The sequence below is a fragment of the Pantherophis guttatus genome, chromosome 2, assembly GCF_059756535.1.
Source record: "Pantherophis guttatus breed Tessera chromosome 2, ASM5975653v1, whole genome shotgun sequence".
Taxonomy (NCBI): Eukaryota; Metazoa; Chordata; class Lepidosauria; order Squamata; family Colubridae; genus Pantherophis; species Pantherophis guttatus.
In genome coordinates, this window is record NC_142064.1 from 179,589,381 (window position 1) to 179,608,161 (window position 18,781).

The following is an 18,781-nucleotide window of genomic DNA, read 5'->3' on the forward strand; positions in this document are numbered from 1 at the left end:
CCAAAAACCCACCCACACCAACCAAGTACTCCACTACTAAAGTAATAACCCAGTCTCCCACAAGAGAAGCTATGTAAGAACACTACTTAGATGATCACAAACACACTGCAGCAACCCTGTACATCAGAACAAGGAAACAGATCATCTATACAACAACTTCCAACAAAATGGATATCCATGCAACTTCATCAAAAAGTGCTTGACCACTCAACCCAATATAGCACAATTCAAGTGGTAAAAAAAATAACACCGCCATACATCAAAAACATCTCAGAAACCACCAACAGACTATTTCAATCACATTACATCAGTGTAGCACACAAACCAATTAAAGTATCTCCCAAACATCTCTAAATAAACTAAAAGATGCAGCAATCCCTGAAGAAAAAAAAAACAGGAGTCGTCTACAACATATAGTATAAAGACTACAGTAGCCTCTATGTAGGACAAACAGGACGAGGCTGGCAGAACATATCCAACTAGCAATCAAGAAGACATGATGATTACTCTTCAATTTCACAATATACTGTATGGAGAGTCTTAACCATGGTTTCATATGGAAGACTGTGACTATCCTAGACCAAGCCAAGTCCAAAAACACAAGAAAATACTTGGAAGCCTGGCATTCTGACAATTGGTCATCAATAGGCATATAATCATAAACGATATCTACATATGAAAAAGACAATCAACAAGCTGAAAAGGAAGCAAAAAGACCAAAGTACCTCACCACCAGCAATAAACAATCAGATAAGCATAGATTAACACCAAGAAGTGAAAGTGGTAATAACACTACCCCAATCAAAGAACTGCTAAACAAGCCAGCAACAAATATCCTAACCAAAAAAAACCCTCCACCAAGATCACTCCTACCAACACTGACAGGGTAAGCCACCAGAATATCAATTGAGAGCAAACCCCACCCCTACTGGCACTGATAAAGTTACCTAATTTGAAGAAGAAACTTCTGCAAGAAAACAACTAAGCGCATCAAAGGTCACTCATATTGTTATTCTATAACGCAGTCTGATTATAATATTAAAGTGACCCTTTGTTATGAAATATAAGAAGCATGTGCCTCCCTCCCCAAGAGCCATGTACTTTGAGAAATTTGGGCAAAGGTTAGTCAAGCAATAAAAAGTTTACTGCTTCAGACCATGCTTTCTAGTAGAATTATTCCAAAATTTTATCTTCCAGGCCCATGCCCTTTTTCTAACTAGCTTCAGTTATTGCGAGTACTAATGACTACTGTGCGTCAGATTTGCCTCCCACCATTTGATCCAAAGAATTGAACTCCGTCATCATTTTTATTCTTTCTTGTCTTCTCAGAACTATAATAAAACCTTTCCCCTAAATAAAACCTTTAACCATAAAAATGCTACTAGAAATATAATGTATTGCAATAGAAATAAGTACATATTGCAGAAGTAGACTAACATCAGGCTTCCAAGTTCTGTTCGTGTTTTTCTAGAATCCTTGTAATCTGACAAATATAATGTATACTTAATCAACAAGAACACATGTTTAGTATTTAATAAGTGAAGTGTATAGATATATTGAGAGAGCCGGTTTAGTCTAGTGCTTAAGGCACCAGATACAAGCCAGGAGTGTATGAGTTCTACTCCTGCCTTTAGACATGAAAGCCAGCTGGGTGACTTTGGGCCAGTTATTCTCTCTCAGACCAATTCACAACACAGGGTTGTTGTGGAAAAAATAGGAAGATCGATGAATATTGTGTGTGTTTGATGCTTTGAAATATTTATTAAAAATAATGAAGGTTTAATATAAATAAATACGTTGCTCCATATGTAGTATTTGCTGATGAATGTAAGGTGTTTTACTTGTTCAGTTCATAGGTGAAACTATTTATACTTTCTGTTCTAGTGAAAAATGTCCAATAGTATTCTTCTGCCCATGTGTCTATTATCATATTATGTTTTTCATCCTAGCTTTTATTTCCTTGTACTGAAATTATGTGAATGTAAAGACATGAAATGATTTTATTCCTAAATGAAATAAATATAAACGGGAACAAGAAGAATTCAAATTTTCTATGAAGGTAAACGTTGGAAGATAATGAAAATATATTTCTAATAATAGAAGTTCCTTTAGAGGAACATTTCCTTTTCTTGAACCACAATCACAGCTAGTCGTGCCAATAATTTTAGAATCCTTTTCACTGCAGATGCTGTAGATCAAATGAATCTTCTGTACATCCTGAAAATTATCAAAACTCCCCCAAACTAATTCATACTGTTCAACTAGTTCCTTTTCCAGAAGTTGGCAAAATGCTTCAATTAGTGCTGATTTATCGAAAAAGGTGGCACTTAATTTTCCAACAAAACCTGTATATGAAAGAAAATAAAATTTTAATAGGCTCTGCAAAATTATGACTTCCAGATGATATACTATAATGGCTAAAAAAAGAGAGAGAGAGAGAGATGGCATGAAACAAAGAAATGAGCCTATTTCCCCAGTTAATCTGGCATGGGTTGACTGTTGTATATTTTGCTAATTATTACAGCTTATTTATAGACAGTTTCTAATTAATTTTAGAAAAGTCTCTTCCATTTTCGATATTTTTTCCCTCAAGGTAGTACAAAGAAATGAATTATTATACAGATTTGAAAATAACATATAGTGCTTCATTTTAAGCAAGACAGATTAAATGTAGTTGTTTTCTGCTCTTGTTTTAACACTTTGGCTATTTGAATATTTACTGAATATGGTGAATATTTCACCATTTACCATGGTGCTTGTTTCACACATAATACAAAGTCATAATAGGTGAGCTCTGTGGACTGCAGATGGTTTAAAGTTATATGTGAATAGCATTGCAAACCTAGATACCAAATTAAAAAACAGAGACATTACTTTGCTGACAAAGGTCTGTATAATCAAAGCTGTGGATTTTTTTCAGTAGTAACCTATAGCTGTGAGAGTTGAATTTTACAAATTGTTGGGATATATCCCCGTGTGGAATTAAATTCTGTATCAGAAGATGCTTTTTGTTGTTGTTAAATCACTAAGTCATGACTGTCTTTGCAATCTCATGGATCATAGTACACTAGGGCCCCTGTCCTCCACTCTCTCCTTGGAACTTGAGCAAACTCTCTTGGAATTTGCTCAACTTCATGTTTATTGCATTAATTATACTACCTAACAATCTTATCCTCTGCTGTTCCCTTAACCCTTTGCCTTCAATTTTTCCCAGCATCAGGGTCTTTTCCAGTGAGTTTTCTCTTCGTATTAGGCAGCCAAAGTATTTGAACTTCAGCTTCAGTATATAATAATAATAATAATAATAATAATAATAATAATAATAATAATAATAATAATAATAATAATAATAATAATATAACAACAACAACAACAACAACAACAACAACAACAACAACAACAATTTTATTTCTATACCGCCCTTCTCCCGAAGGACTCAGGGTGGTGTACAGCCTATTAAAAACACAAAAATATACAGACATCATTTAAAAAATAATTAAAATTATTAAATAATTTCGGCCAAATTAAAACCCAAAAATTTAAAACACCCAATTTAAAATCCTTTACATTGATAGCCCGGCCTGGCGGAACAGCGGGGTCTTGAGGGCACAGTGAAATACATGGAGGTCGGAGGCGCAATTCCGGGGGCAGTTCATTCCACAGGGCAGGAGCTCCCACAGAGAAGGCTCTCTCCTGGGTGTCGCCAGCCGACATACCTTGGCCGATGGCACCCTGAGAAGCCCCTCTCTGTGGGAGCAGACTGGCTGGTGGGAGGCTACTAATGGCAGAAGTCGATCTCAAAGGTATCCGGGTCCTAAGCCATGGAGTGCTTTAAAGGTGGTGACCAACACCTTGAATTGCACCCGGAAGACTACTGGGAGCCAGTGCAGCTCGCGCAGGAGAAGTGTCACATGGGCACAACGAATCGCGCCCATAACCAACCGCGTGGCCGCATTCTGGACTAGTTGGAGCCTCTGAGGGCTTCAAGGGGAGCCCGATGTAGAGAGCATTACGGTAGTCCAGCCGGGAGGTGACCAGGGCGTGAGTGACCGTGTGCAAGGCGTCTCGGTCCAGAAAGGGCCGCAACTGGCGAATCAGGTGAACCTGATAAAAAGCCCCCCTGGACACGGCTGTCATATGCTCTTCTAAAGACAGCCGTGCATCCAGGAGGACACCCAGATTACGAGCCCTCTCTGTGGGGGGCAAAGATTCACCCCCAATAGCCAGCGATGGCACCAGCTGACTATATCGGGACGCCGGGAGCCACAGCCACTCGGTCTTGGCAGGTTTGAGTCTGAGCCTATTTCTCCCCATCCAGACCCGCACGGCCTCCACAGCGAGACATCACATCAAGGGCATCATTGGGGTGGTCTGGGGTGGAGATGTACAGCTGAGTATCATCAGCGTACTGATGAACTCTCACCCCAAAACCATGGATGATCTCGCCCAGCGGCTTTACATAAATGTTGAACAGAAAGGGCGAGAGGACCGACCCTTGCGGCACTCCCCAAGCGAGGCGCCTCGAGGTCGACCTCTGCCCCCCTGCCAACACAAACTGCGAGCAGTTGGAGAAGAAGGAGGAGAACCACCGCAGCACGGTGCCCCCTATTCCTAACCCCCTCAACCGCTGCAGCATGATACCATGGTATCAAAAGCCGCTGAGAGATCTAATAGGACCAGGACAGAGGAACAACCCCTGTCCCGAGCCCTCCAGAGATCATCCACCAATGCAACCAATGCCATTTCTGTGTTGTACCCGCGCCTGAAGCCCGATTGGTACGGGTCCAGATAGATAGCTTCATCCAGGTACTGGGGAAGCTGTCGTGCCACCACACTCTCAACAACCTTCGCCACAAAACGAAGGTTGGAGACCGGACGGTAGTTGACTAATTCAGCCGGGTCCAGGGATGGCTTCTTGAGGAGGGGCCTCACCACCGCCTCTTTCAAGGCAGCGGGAAAGGCACCCTCACTCAGAGAAGCATTTATAATCCCCTGGAGCCAGCCTCGTGTAACCTCCCGGGAGGCCAGTACCAACCAGGAGGGTCCAATAAACATGTGGCAGCACTAATCTTACCCAGAACTCTGTCCACATCCTCGGGAGCCACAGGATCAAACTCCTCCCAGATAATATTCTCAAGACCTACCCCCTTCTCCCCCCGCTGGACTCACCCAGTCGGAGTCCAAGCCTTCCCGAATCCGAGCGACTTTATCATGCAGGAATTGCACAAAATCCTCAGCACGACCCTGCTGCTTTTGATCTGTCCTTCAAAAAGAGCAATTAGGGTTGATAGCTTTTTAGGATTGACTGATTTGATCTCCTCGCAGTCCAAGGGAATCTCTAGAGCCTTCTCCAACATCCCAGTTCAAAAGAATCAATTCTTTGACACTCAGCCTTCCTTATGATTCAACTCTCACAGTCATACATTACTACTGAAAAAACCCAAAGCTTTGATTATACTGACCTTTGTCAGCAAAGTGATGTATCTGCTTTTTAATATCTTGTCTAGAAGCAAGTGTCTTTTAATTTCATGGCTGCAGTAACCATCTGCAGTGATCTTGAAGCCCAAGAAAATAATATCTATCACTGCTTCCATTTCTCCCCTTTCTATTTGCCAGCAAGTGATGAGACCAAATGCCATGATCTTAATTTTTTTTTAAGTGTTGGGTTTCAAGCCAGCACAAAATGTTTGTTTTATGATATTTTTGAGAATGAAAAACATTTTCATAAGACGGAGATATTTCCACCCCTCACAGTGTACTCTTATTCTAGAAATGTGAGAACAGAGAAAGATGCCAAATTAAAGAAAATGCAAGTATATTGGAATCATCTCCATATTTCTTGTTATAGAACACTGTTTCTCATCCTTGGCAACTTCTGGGATTTGAAGTCTAGAAGTTGCTGAAACAGTAGTTGGTGAAAAACAGCATTGTAGAGTTAAAAATGGAATAAGAAATGATAGGGCAAGAAGAAAATTGTAAAATATTGCAGACTTGTCTTTTACTATACTGTTTCAAAATACAATAGGAACGTGGAAAATACGAAAAACTCACAAATTTTGTTTGGTAGAATGAAGTAGATGATTCACATGACTGGGTACTGGAGGATAAAACTGAAATATTAGCTTAGTGGAATAATGGAACACTTTCCAAAGCCATGTTGAAATAAAATTTCATGGAAGATAGCAAAATATTTTTGCTCAGCCCTAGTAAAGAAACTATGTCAGAGCTTCTAGGGAGTGAAGCTGGAGTTGATGATTGTGGCAAAGACCAAGGAATTGGTGAGCAGATTAATTCCTTGAATCCACTCTGGATAAGGAGAGGATGAGAGATCACCTATATATGCTCCAGACAGTTGATCCTCACAATGAGACCTCTGGGCAATGGTTTTCCATGGGTTTGAGTGCTGGAAATAAAAGGATTAGCCTTCTTGCTTACAACTGCAACAGAGACTTTTTAAAGAACACTAAATTCACAGATGTCAATTTCTCATCAATCAATTTGCAATTTTGGAAATTGTTTATTAATGTTTTCTAAGCTATTAGAGACAGTCATAATGAGAACTTTGAAAACATTGGATAAGTGTGCCTTTAATCCTCAATCAAAGAAATATTTTAAGCTTAAAAATTTAAATAATCTGACATAAACAGAAAACAGCTAAATAAGATCTTGTTCTTAAAAAGTTATACTAAGGCAGGGGTGAAATCCACCAAGTTCTGACAGGCTCTGGAGAACCTGTAGCGGAAATTTTGAGTAGTTCAGAGAACCGGCAATTCCACCTCTGGCTGGCCCCAGAGTGGAGTGGGAATGGAGATTTTTCAATATCCTTCCCCTGCCATGCCCATCAAGCCACACCCAACAAGCCACACCATGCCCAACAAGCCACACCCACAGAACCAGTAGTAAAAAAAATTGGATTTCACCACTGTACTAAGGGTCCTGATAGAATTGATAATTGAATAGTGAAATAAGAGCTGCCATTAAACACAAACATCTACTGTATATATATTATTGCAGTGCAGGCTCTGTCCCTAACATATTTGATTGTGGCAGAGCAAGAGGCAGAGCTTGCTTCACAATACATATTTTGCCTCTTCATCCCTTCTGTAGACACCCATAATGTCATCTGAATTCAGGATAAAGGATACCTCTAAATAGCACATTTAACTGTAAACAAATCACAGGTCAATCGCTTCCTAGCCACAGAAGCTGGGAAGGACAGAACAGATGACAAGTTATAGTTAAGTATTGGATGTTTATATTCATTATGTGCAATAGCTGAACCTAATTATGCTTTCATGGCTTTCGTCTGAAAAATATAAAGGTAGAAAAAGTTCCATGAATGTTCAGCTATCCAGATATAATGATAATAAAATAAGACCTCTTGTATTGCAGTAAACAGTGAGTAATAGAAAGGATTTGATGACCACATAAAACATAATTAACATCTGTATTATTTATAAGGCATAGTGAATACAGTTATCTAATAGTTGAGGAATATGAGGAAGAGTTTAACCATCTCTCCTTACTGAGCAAAATTGGCCACTGTCCCTCACCTTTGTATCATTCATCCCCATCATTACTACTTACATTATGAAAATGCTCTCCCCCATTGTCAATACTTTCTGATGTAAATAGATTTGGTAGAGAAAGATTTTCTCTTGGAGTTTTATAGCCCTGACCTCCATATGGCCCCTGTTTGCATTTGAGTTAATGTATATCCATCTCTTTTTTTCCTTCAGAATCGCTGTGTTTGGGAGAAATTCAAAGTGTGACGTTCATAAATTCTCTTAAAGTGGCAACTGAAGAGTGTTTCTGTCTTGTGCTATTGTACAATTGCCTACTGTAGACTTATTATAGAAAGTCTGAGTTTCATAAAACACTATTGTGAGGGGGAGGGGAGACTATTGTGCACCCAGTTCTAGAATTTTTCATCCTGGATGCCAGACACTTGGTGCCACTGCTCATTTTCCAAATGAGCTGGAAGAGATACACAATTATTCTTACATCACTGTGGCAATTTTCGGGGTCCCTCATGAACCATCTAGAGAGCAATCAGATTCTCAAGAATGCTCAGCTAATATTTTCATCTGAAAAAATATCAACAAACTAGAATTTTAGCCAAAAATTGGCTACAGCGGGATTTGTAGAAGAGCAAAGGGAAGTTAAAGGGATGATATGACTGTATTTTTTTTAAAGTTTATTCCCTTAGTGTTATATTCTCTGACTCTTAAAAAAAATCTTCTAACTGCCTTAAATATAAGTCTTTCAGGAATTTTAAGGAGGGAAAAAATGAAATACTGTACAATCCACCAAAATGGAATCAATTATGGCATAGAGCAGGGGTGTCAAACTCAAGGCCCACGGGGCAAATCCAGCCTGCGGGGTCCTTAGATGTGGCCTGCAGGCATGCCCTGGAAATAGTGAAGGACTGGCCCATTTAGAGCTGTTTAATTTTTTTATTTATTTTTAATAATACTTTCTAGACTTTTACTTTATGCTAATTTATGCTGCTTTCTATAATCTCCAAATAGCTTTTCTTTGATCATAAGCCTTAATAAAATGGCATTTGTAATCTCACTCACACCCTCACTCACACTGGTGATGTTATGTCATTGAGTAATGAAACATCTGAAAACAAACAATCAAGCTCGGAGAGCACTAACAATTCCAAAGTTTTAGAAATGTTTGTAATCTAAAATTGATCTGTCAGTATTGGCTTTACTATGCAATAATAAGAAGCAACCACAATAACAATACATATGAGAATTTTCTTTCTATAGCTGTGTTGATCTTTTTCTGGATGTATTTCACTACAGAATGAAGAATCATCTAACGGAGGTGCTTCACTGTGGATTCTTGCAGTGAGCAGGAGGTTATACTTGATTATCTAAAGGACAGCTTAAACCAGGGGTGAAATGCTACTGGTTCAGACTGGTTCAGGCGAACTGGTAGTAAAAAAAAGCTACCGGTTCATCTGAACCGGTATTTCCAACGATCAGCTCTGCCGCACAATTTATATTTGCTAGAAAGCAGGAAATCACGTGGCACAGCTGTATCCCCCCTCACTTTTCTACTTACTATAAGCCTCCTTTTTCCGCGTGACGTGTGAGTTTGGCATGCACTGTGCATGTGTGTGCAGCACACAGTGCACATTTGGCATGCAGCCCGCATTTGGCACACACCGCACATGCGCGGGCAGCAAACCGGTGGCAATTCACCACAACTCACCACGGAGAATTTCACCACTGGCTTAAACTCTGTAAAATTACCAAGCTCTAGCCATGTTTCACAGTGAAATAAAAATGAGTAAAAAAATAGCTTATCTTGTAGTCCTTAAAAAGAAATCCCAAAACACATTTTAGTTTTGATGGGCCCAGAGAAAAGAAAGTTAAAGGATGATTTCAGAAACATTTTGGCTACTTCTTTTTTCCCTTAAAGAGTATATTTCAAAAGGCATATATTTAGTTAAAGTAGTATTCATTTTAAACATATCCTGGACCTCTTTTTACCATTTAAAAGATCTTTTTGTTTCACCATTCTTCAAGACTGAATGTTCTGTATGGCACGGTGATGTAAATGAGGAAATTTGGGACCTTTTAGAGAACAGAACACATTTTGACTATAATTACTTTATAAAAACCTATTTCTCTGTAACATGACTTTTTGTATTTCTTTTGCGATTAGTCATACTGTAAATAAGAATTTATCTTTTTCTTTTTGTCTTTATGTCTTAATCCGCTTTGTCACTTGAGAGGTCAAGCCACCAAAAGATTTAAAGCACTGTAGCTTTCTTTCATCAGGACATATTCTAAACTCCCTTCCTTGATGATGCTGATGCTTCTTCTTCATATTGGAGAATATAAGCTGATTGAAAACAGCAGCTGCTATTATACTATACTCCTCTAAATGTTGGGTTTGTGTGTGTGTGTATGTGTTCTCTACTCAATGAATGAAACCTGTGAATAATACTTTTTCTGATATCATTTCTTACTCAAATTTTCATAGAAATAAATGTAGTTTTACCACAGGACATACTTTTATCTAGGGATCTGACAGTCTATCCTTCTCACTCCTGCTTTCATCTTCTCTAGCTACAAATGGGCACAATGGTTTAGATCCAGGTAAATGTGTATACAGTTAATTAATGTAATTCTCTTACCAGCCATTGTAAAGCTCCACATTTGCTGAATTTTCCTCCACCAGTTTGCAAGATTATTTTCTCCTTCAACTCTGATATGACAATTCACCTTATAAGGAGGAACAAATAGGAAGATTGGAGCAAAGGGGAAATTGGCCCTTTTATGCATATATTTGTTTTGATGCAAGGGTGCTATTGCTATAATATTCTGATGATTATTGACAAATTGAAAAACATTTCCCCAATTCAGATGCTATCCATTTGAAACTTCTTATGGATTGGTAAGTGTATGAAATTGTAGTTCCTCTCACAAAATTACAGAATTTGGTCCTTTGAGAAGTCTCTGTACTGAGGAAATTCAGCGGGAACTCATAACATTAAAATCTGAACTTTTAACTTTCAACTTGCAAACTTGGTCCAGATAGATCTACAATAGGTGTGATTAAAAATAATTTAAGTTTTCATTTGGTTACCTACCAGATCTTTCGTTCTGGTTTTAAAGAGACCATTACATATTCATTTATATACATTCACATTTTTAAAATAGTCTAGGGAATGCATCTTCCTATTGTTCCACAGAAGTACAGATCAATTTAACTATGAACACTTTCCTCAGCTGACATTTTCTGTCACAGTTTGATTCATTAAATACAAAATGTATCTTCAAGTTTCTCAAACTAAACATATATCATTATAATTGTGATTTGCTAATGTTGTTTTTTCTAATTATTCCTCTCTATATAAATTACAAGTTAGTATAATGATTAAATGTACAATTAATATTTCACTTGTCTGTTATGCTTTTTTTTTCTTATATTGCCTTTAATTCATTTTCAGACTCAAATAATATAGGAATATATGAACATAATAACATTATCTAATTATTCAACTTGGTTGATAGAAAAGAGACTGTTAACACATTTTGTAAGCTTATTAACTTCTGTTTATTTTCCCTCTAATACCTGTATGATATGCTTTGTTTTATTTAGTATATTTATGTCTTCCTTTCATTTGTTAAGGAGTAGACGTTGCATTTATAAACAATCTTGTATTTAGGAAGTTAATAGAGTCCAACATCCTCAGGACTAGCATGTAACTAATTCACAAGTTGCTAAACTTCTTTCCTCTTTCACAACTTTGGAATGTGTTTAAGGAAATAATTAGTTTGTAATACAAGGAGGGAAGGATTATATAACAAATTACATGACAGCTATTGATTTAAGGGTCATATTTGCAAATGCTGAAATTGGTCTATTTCTTTTGAAATGCAGTCCTAAGCCTACCTATGTGGTATAACTACCTAAGTATAATGTAGTTTTGACCTAAAGGTTTAGGATTAATTGTTTTTTAAAGATTGGATAATTCAGAGATATTTCCTGTTTCTCTTTTTCCTTTCTAGGGCCTTCAAATCATCACAGCCAGTCAACTCTGAGACCACCTCTTCCCCCACCTCACAATCATACTCTATCTCATCATCATTCTTCTGCCAACTCCCTCAACAGGAATTCCTTAACAAATCGGCGGAACCAGATCCATGCACCAGCTCCTGCACCAAATGATTTGGCCACCACTCCTGAATCTGTTCAGTTACAGGATAGCTGGGTGCTGAATAGCAATGTGCCACTTGAGACCAGGTAGAAAAATGTTGATATTTGCAGAATGATTTTAATAGCATTCCTTTTTTTTTAAGAATGGCTTTGAGACAATTCACGAGATTAGTTTGTTGAGATTTCTAGAGGGGAATCCATTCTTTGGACAGCATGTTCACATAAGTCATTTTTGTATTGTTTATTAATTTATTTAATTTGTGTAGATGCTTATCTTACATAAATGATTCTTGATAGCTTAAAATAAAATAGATTTAAAAAATAAAAATAGTATGTTAAAATACTTAATATAAAATAAAAAACCACATAGCAGTTGAGTTTCTTAAATAACTATCAATAAAACCAAGTGACAGGTTTTATTACGCTCCTGGGGCTCCAGGCCCGGCCACAAACTAAGTTTTTAGTGTCTTGCAAATGGTCAGTAGGGTCAGGACTAACTTAATCTTAGGTGAAATTAATTCCATAATGTGAGTGTCATAGCATAAAATATCTTCTTCTTGGAACCAAGTTATATGTAATTATGTATAGCCGGTCATAAAGGGCGAAGTGCTAAGGATCTGGATGTTAATACCTAATGATTTCAATAAAAGAATTTTAAGCAAGTTCATTATCATAAATAAAATCAGGACTTTGCAATGTTTCACCGTGTTTGAACCCAACTGATAAAAAGAACCTATTCTGATAAATAATAATGTTATACGTAACAATATAATGTAACCAAGATCCTAATTTTTAATATGGAGATTTATTTAATGTTAATCAGTTCAAGTTACAGTATCCTTGTTGGATACATATGTATTTGTCAGACATATTTTGCATACCTAACAAATAAAATTCATGTCACATATTCTACTCCAAAGCACAGGAAGGTGTTACAAGGGTATACTGACTAAGTGTTACTAATGCATTATGCATTTGTCTCCTTCTGAAGTAATAAATAGACTAATTTGAAAGTAAATATTTTGGAAACCTGAAAAAACAATCACTGATTCAAGACAGACCAAAGTATAATTTTCATTTATACATCCAACTTGCAGTCTTATTTAAATCCCCCTTACATACTGTCAGTTTGATTCCTGCAGGGCAAATGCTAATGTTTTGAAAAGTCTTGTGTTTGTTGACTGTGACAGAAAGGGGAAAAAATATTTAAAGAATTTTTAAAACTACTGTTATTATTTTTTGCATTTTGCTACTTCTTAAATTTCAGAGTCTGTTTATAAATGCATCAAATATATGGATGCATTACAATACAAAAATATAAAAAGTTTTATATTGTAATACCTCTACATTTTTTGTAGAGTGAGTTTGTAAATGTAGACTAAAATTTCTTAGACAGTTGTTAACTTCTTTTATCATTCCTTCTAGTTCTCTTGTGTGCATCTGTATGTGTATGTATGTATGTATGTATGTATGTATGTATGTATGTATACATACACACACACACACACACACACATATAGGCAGCCTAAAGCTACTCAGTTGTCCATTCCATCTGTGTGCTTGAGTCTTATATAGAATGAGAATTCTGAGGGCCATCCATGATGATGATGATGATGGACCCACAGCATAAGCATCCCTTTGCCTCTCCAAATTGGGATAGAACTCTGAAGCCACACACTGAGATATACTCTTGAAAAATAAGGCCAAGCTATCTACCATATATATAGATATATATGTGTTACAGAGTATAAGCATTAGCATTTCTATGAAGGAGGCAAAACCCACATCACTTGTGGGGCTAAAATATCTTCTTATCTCTGTAATTAATGCCCACATAAATCTGTAATCATTAAGACTGGGAAACACAGTTGAGACAGCTGAAGATGGAGATGACTAAGGTCATTATAGTTCTTTGACCAGACAAGAGGGAGTACATGCATTCCTTCTAATTATGCTTTCTGTTGGCACCACCTCCAAAACCAAAACATTACAGAGGATGCCACTTCCAAAACAAAATTTTACTCACCCAGAATTAGGGCCAACAACACTACTGGAAGACACAATCTGGATTTCTTTAATCCCTATGGTAACACAAATAGTGTCCCAGGTCAATAGGATTCCAGACTTATGCAATTGGTCACAACAGATGTGCAGACAATGCAAAATCTAAACAAGACACCCAATGACAATGTGTAGAGTGGAATTTGTTCCATTTGTAGCTGCAAAGAAAAAGAAATAAAGTATTTATGTAGTCAGCTTCAAAGATCTGACACCCTGCTATGGGTGGGTGCATCAGTCTTTGCGTAGGTTTTATCTAGGGTGCATCAAGTGAATATTATGGACAAATTAGTAAATCTACCACTAGGTTTTATGACTTATACTAGAAAAAAATGTGAAAAAGTTGAATCATAACTTCTCACTTCTTATTTTCTTTCATTTCTGGTATGTACATACCTAGCACAATAGATAAACATTTAAGAATATTGACTGGGGAATAAAAGAAATCAAAATGAGAACATAGGTACCTGGCTTATACAGAATTTAGCTATAGTCTAAGCCAGTGTTATCAACACTTATTTGTAGTCTCTCCAGAGCTTTCAAATCATTTTTTTCTAGTTTACCCACCCAGAAATGGTGAATATTAAATATGCATCCTGTTACTTTTAGAACTTTAGAAAATTTTATCTTCATCACTACAGTGCTGTTCAATAGATTTGAGACTGGTTCATGAAGACCTTTGAAAGTTGAGAATAGGATCCAAACGACAGTGAAATGAAAATAGAAGAAAAAGAAAGATTTATAGTAACAGAATATCAGCTCTGCTACATAATTTTCCTGAGCATATTTCTTTGACTCAAGAAGGTTGTAAGAGATAAGCATGTTTTGGCCAGTTGCCCAGACCTTGTTCATTGCTGCTGCCAAATTTGTTGAGAATAAGTCAGTGAAGATGTGTTGCTTAATCTTGGATAGTATGGTGAATCTTAACATTTATTGCTGAAAATTGCATTGATGAAAATACTGATTTGTTTGGACACACTGAATCTTTGAAGTTTCTCATTTCCTAAACTAGATGGAAAAAGGCTATAAAGCACTTAGCTATTTCAGAATTGTATGGATTTTTACTTATGTATAGACACAACCTAGCTGTCTCTAAGATTTGGTGTGAAACTTAGATTTAAGTTAATATGTTTTCCTCAAAGCATATTCTTGAATTTTCCTTGATCATAACTTCAGAATCCTTGAAGTTTTTAAATATTTAGTTGTAGAGGTCTAAGGTATAATCACAATTCAATTTTGCTCAGAAATAAATTTAATTTCTTAATCAGCCTTTCATCCCAAATTAAAGGAATTACAGTTGGAATAAGAAATCAGTGGCAGAATTTCTGTGGGAAAGATTGAAATAGCCTTTTTTAAAAATAAAAATGCTTTATTATATAAAGCTGCACCATTTATAGACTGTTATTATTTATTTATTCATTCATTCATTCATTCATTCATTCATTCATTTATCAAATTTAAAAACTGTCCATCTCTCTCATAGAGGAACATTGGGCATTATACTGATAAAATATTAAAACATTAAAAACAATGTATAAAAATTTAGACGGCAAGGATGAATTTAAAAATCTGTGTGAAAGTGAATTAAAAGATGGGAGAGAGCTTTCAGAGTGCTAATCAGCTCCACAGCTTTGTGCTCCTATGTGAGCCTCAAGCAAGGCCATAGGAGGGTGGGGGGCCTGCTTCACCTCCCAGGGAAGGGGAGAATGTTCCAGAGGGAAGGGGCAATGACTGAAAAGACTCTCTTTAATGAAAAGAAGGACCGGGGAAACATGATAGCAGTGTTCCAATATCTCAGGGTCTGCTACAAAGAAGAGGGAGTCAAGCTATTCTCCAAAGCAGCTGAGGGTAAGACAAGAAGCAATGGGTGGAAACTAATCAAGGAGAGAAGCAACTTAGAACTAAGGAGAAATTTCCTGACAGTTAGAACAGTTAATCAGTGGAACAACTTACCTCTAGAAGTTGTGAATGCTCCAACACTGAAAATTTTTAAGAACATGTCGGATAACCATTTGTCTGAAGTGGTGTAGGGTTTCCTGCCTAAACAGGGGGTTGGACTAGAAAATCTCCAAGGTCCCTTTCAACTCTGTTATTCTATATTCTAAATCAAATCGAAACCTTTAGGCCAAAGAACACTCCTGTAAACATACATAAACTGCTGGTTTCTAACTTCCTACAGGCAGAGAAAGGAAGTTCTCCCTCTATTGCAATGATGCTGTGTATACACTGTAATCTTGGTTCAAAAAGTATTGACATTCATGCTTTTGCCAATTTTCAGTCCTTTCTTCCTCTCTCTGCCCATACTTCCTGAATTTGTCACTTGCTCATATCTGCTGAATGGCAAACGTCCATCCTTTCTTTTTTCAAAGTTTGAAATGAAATTGGATATAAAAAGAATGATCACTTTGATGAAAATAGCAGAACTCTTTCTCACAGAACAATAAATTTCATAACAAGGAAACGAACATAGATAAGAAACATCTTCATTATGTTGTTCAGGTTTTTTTTGAATGCCATCCCAGATAGATTTTTTACTCCCGTTTTTTCTAAGAATAAAAGAAAAAGATATACTACCTCTTTCTACTTCAGCAGATGTCAATAAACTTTTTTAAAAAGTAACTTTTTTTTCTATGAATCACTAAACTTATATCAGCCAATTCTTGATCCATAATTTCTCTCCTCTTTTTGAGATAATTTCAGCCTATATATTTTCATCAGAGAAACAACTGAACCCTTTCACCTGAAATTTTGCTTTATGGCTTTAACTTATTGAATTGACATTCTGTTCCCAGCTGACCATAATGTTTCACGTTGCACTGCACTTTAATTTAGCAGTTTCCTTAGCCTTCCTTGAAATGTGGCAGCTTATTAATCTCAATATTGGGGCTTCTTCATATATACAACCTACTTAAAAAATATGCTGTTCATTTATTACAAAAAAGACTTTTCTATTTTGATTATGGTCTGCACATCTTTTCTCCCCTTGTTAACAAAGAATAATGCAATTGTACAGTGTATAACCTCTCCCCGGATATTTAGAGTTCGAAGTTTTAAACTCTTCAGTGTTATCTCAGTAATGAGATATGTACTTCCCCTAGGTAATGCAAAATGATAACATAAGGAAACAGGATTTCTCAACCACAATGTAGTTTGTTTTGATTTTTGGAAATTCTTTGCAAGTTTGTTAGAATTCCTTGGGAAAGTAAAACTTGTTCTTATGGGTGATAAATTATATTATGAGTAAAAGTGATATGAATATGTCAAGACACTTTCATTATTTCAATAGTTTCTTGCTGCAACTTTAATATTAGGTGCAAAATTCTCTTATATGGCATTTTATGTGGAGATCATATGAGTAGCTAAACTGAGTCAGCAGTTGTTTAAAGAGGGTCAGTTTTAACCCAAAACATATATAGTATACAAATACAGAGAGCTAAGAGCTAGCAGGTTCTCAAGGGGGCTTACTTCAGAAGAGCAGCAGATCAATTCTGTGGTGGGAATGCAGCAGACCTACCCTTTATTAGTTGCATGTTAGCCTGAAACAGGTTTTTCTTTTGCAGGAATCTCTCACCTTTTCCAGTTCGCTTCTCTTAGTTTGCAGGAGTTCAAATTATGAAGGTGCATGTTGAACAGCCCAATATGCAGTATTTAATTTAAGTAATATGATTTGACATAGAGTAGAGAAAGCAGTTGTCCTTTTAAAGACATCAATACTTTTGACAAAGTTTTCATAAAAGCTATAATGATGGCACTATATTTTTCCATGCAAGTTTACATCATTGCCTTCAGTATATTAAGCTCTTTTGTTATGGAAACTACAGATGGGGCCATTTCAAGATGCCAATCAAAGACATAATGGCTTGTAAATTAGGGCAGCCCAAAAAGTTATTATATATTTTCTTTGAAATAGTATTTGTCAGAAATTGCACAACGTCCTAATGCCAGTTCTGAAGTCTGTGTGGTGTTATTTATATTAGTATAAATTAAGTCTGCATTACTGTAATTAGCAATTCTTTAGTCTGGATGGAAAGAAAAGAAGTTTAAATAGCAAGATAAATTAGGGCTATTCTTGAGTGGTTCAAGAATATGTTCCCTTCATTTGCCAGCCAGAAGTGATTTGTGTATTTTTAAAATATTTGTTACTTAATGCAATGAATTTCAGACCATTGGCAGATCCTCAGGTCTAGGCTTCCACATAATTTATAAAGATAGCAACTTTTACCAAGAAATGTTATATTACCCACACAATTTCACATAGAAGGAGAATTAGCAGAATATATGACTGAGACAGTCACTCTTTATCAACCTAAAGTAAATTACAGAAAACCTGTTAAGACATAAAGTAGAATGCACCAACAATGTAATAAATAAAATGTATAATGTTGATAAGATGAGAACTTTATGGGCCAATTTAGGACAATTTTATAGCCTTTTTAAAAGGTTGGGTTATAAATGATAGCAATATAATTTATATGGATGGTTAGACAGTACAGTGCCTGAACATAGCAATGTGTATCTACAGATACATCCTTTGGTGTTTATCAGGTCCAGTTCTCCCACTGTATTTTAAATTTTTAATAAAAAAAAAAAAATCAGGACGGCAAACATGCTGCATAACATATCAGACCCTTAGGCATTCTTAAATGAAAAATGGGTCGCTACCACCTAGTTCTTGTTTAGAAATATGCTAGCATTTGTCCAGAAACAATGGAAAGGTAAGCAAAGGAGTTTAGAAACATTGTGGGCGAACTGAGAGGGAAGCAGAAAAATACCTCACCAATTTGTCTTCAGTAAATGAAAATGTTTGACTCAACACAGCTACTGTTACAACCATTTTGTTAATAGGCAATTCCCATGGCAACTATTGTATAAGAGTCCTTTTGTGTGTAAATTTGAAATGTGCCTATAAATCCAAAAAAGCTGGTTACTCTGATTTAAGAAAAAAACCCTCTACAGTAGGGTGGGGATGTTGCTGCCCTCAAGAACATACTGAACATTAATTCTCATTTTTCAGTATAGAGCTGGACTTTCAGGAGTG

At 36.5% G+C, this 18,781-nt stretch overlaps 1 protein-coding gene and 1 long non-coding RNA gene across 7 annotated transcripts in view; one reads left to right on the top strand and one right to left on the bottom strand.

The window, feature by feature from the left end:
- Positions 1-18,781, top strand: part of TENM2 (teneurin transmembrane protein 2) — a 959,433-nt gene that overhangs the window by 669,507 nt on the left and 271,145 nt on the right. For all 6 annotated transcript variants that reach the window (XM_087887374.1, XM_034406200.3, XM_087887377.1 and 3 more), the window contains one exon: positions 11,538-11,772. In XM_087887374.1, the coding sequence (XP_087743500.1) occupies positions 11,538-11,772 (235 nt within the window). The remainder of the gene's footprint in view (positions 1-11,537; positions 11,773-18,781) is intronic.
- On the bottom strand, positions 1,986-13,911 carry LOC117658106 (uncharacterized). Its single transcript, XR_004589231.2, has 3 exons — positions 13,712-13,911; positions 10,160-10,247; positions 1,986-2,345 (listed from the first exon to the last, which is right to left on the bottom strand). It is a non-coding gene; the product is annotated as an uncharacterized LOC117658106 (long non-coding RNA).